Consider the following 1,049-nt stretch of genomic DNA (forward strand, 5'->3'; position numbering starts at 1 on the left):
TATATAATATGCTCCTTTTGTCTCGTTCCTTCTTCAGGCTCCTTGGACTTTGCAACAACTTTGCTTATGTGGTCATGCTGAGTGCGGCTCATGACATCCTCGAAAAGCAGGAATCAAAAAACTCAACAGTGACTGTAAGAAAGCCAATGTGATTAAACACATATATTATTATCTAACCATTAATAACCATAGTTATTAACCATTAATAACCGTAGTTATTAATGGTTAGAAAGGTGTTTCATGACATCATTTGTGACCCTTACATTCGTCCCTTACATTCCAGGCCTCAGATCAGCTGGCTGTGGGCCTCCGACCTGGAAACAGTAGGAACAGTAGTCGGTACGACTGCAGTCCTGTCAGCACCGGGGTAAGAGGAGACTCTCTCTCTCTGGTTACCTCTGACCAGACCAGACCAGTAATATCCACAATTAGCCTGGGAAATCATTTCCAGGGTGTTCTAATGCATCCGACAGCAAAGCGTTTAGCTCCATTCCTTTAAACCCCATAAAAAGAGATGGAATCTGAATTTACTCAAGTGTTCATGGTTAGGTCCAATTAGATTATGATGTGGAGAACTGGGAACATCACTTTACCACACAGTAAGAGGCAGCTGCCATCAGGGATCACTGACATAATGTTTAGGCATTTGGCAATATGAAATGGCAATATGACTTCATATTGCTATTTTCCTTTTATAGGAATTCGGTTGAGCATAAAGGTTTCCCATTTCCTTCATTGCATAATTTGTTTTTGGGTTTTCCTCCTGAGTATTCTATGCATCCTGGAAATAACCTGATCTCACTAACTTTAAGGATTTTTGTTTGCTTATTGAAATTATTTAATTGGGGCCATGGATATGAGATATCCAGATGTAATCATAAGGGATCATATGCGCTTTATATCAAGGTGAGGGCTTATTTTGGAACTGTCTTGCAGAAGGAGCTTCAGGTGATATCAGGATGAATAAAATGTTGGAAAAAAAGACAGCTGAGAATGAAGTAATTTTGTTGTCATAATAGATCTGTTGTTCTATTTGCATGCAAATATTA

At 39.1% G+C, this 1,049-nt stretch overlaps 1 protein-coding gene across 1 annotated transcript in view; it reads left to right on the top strand.

The window, feature by feature from the left end:
• cln3 (CLN3 lysosomal/endosomal transmembrane protein, battenin) overlaps window positions 1-1,049 on the top strand; it is a 14,030-nt gene that overhangs the window by 1,038 nt on the left and 11,943 nt on the right. The window contains exons 3-4 of the mRNA XM_008415072.1: window positions 38-134; window positions 284-367. Coding sequence (XP_008413294.1) covers window positions 38-134; window positions 284-367 — 181 coding nt within the window. The remainder of the gene's footprint in view (window positions 1-37; window positions 135-283; window positions 368-1,049) is intronic.

Source organism: Poecilia reticulata, linkage group LG8 (assembly GCF_000633615.1).
Source record: "Poecilia reticulata strain Guanapo linkage group LG8, Guppy_female_1.0+MT, whole genome shotgun sequence".
Lineage (NCBI taxonomy): Eukaryota > Metazoa > Chordata > Actinopteri > Cyprinodontiformes > Poeciliidae > Poecilia > Poecilia reticulata.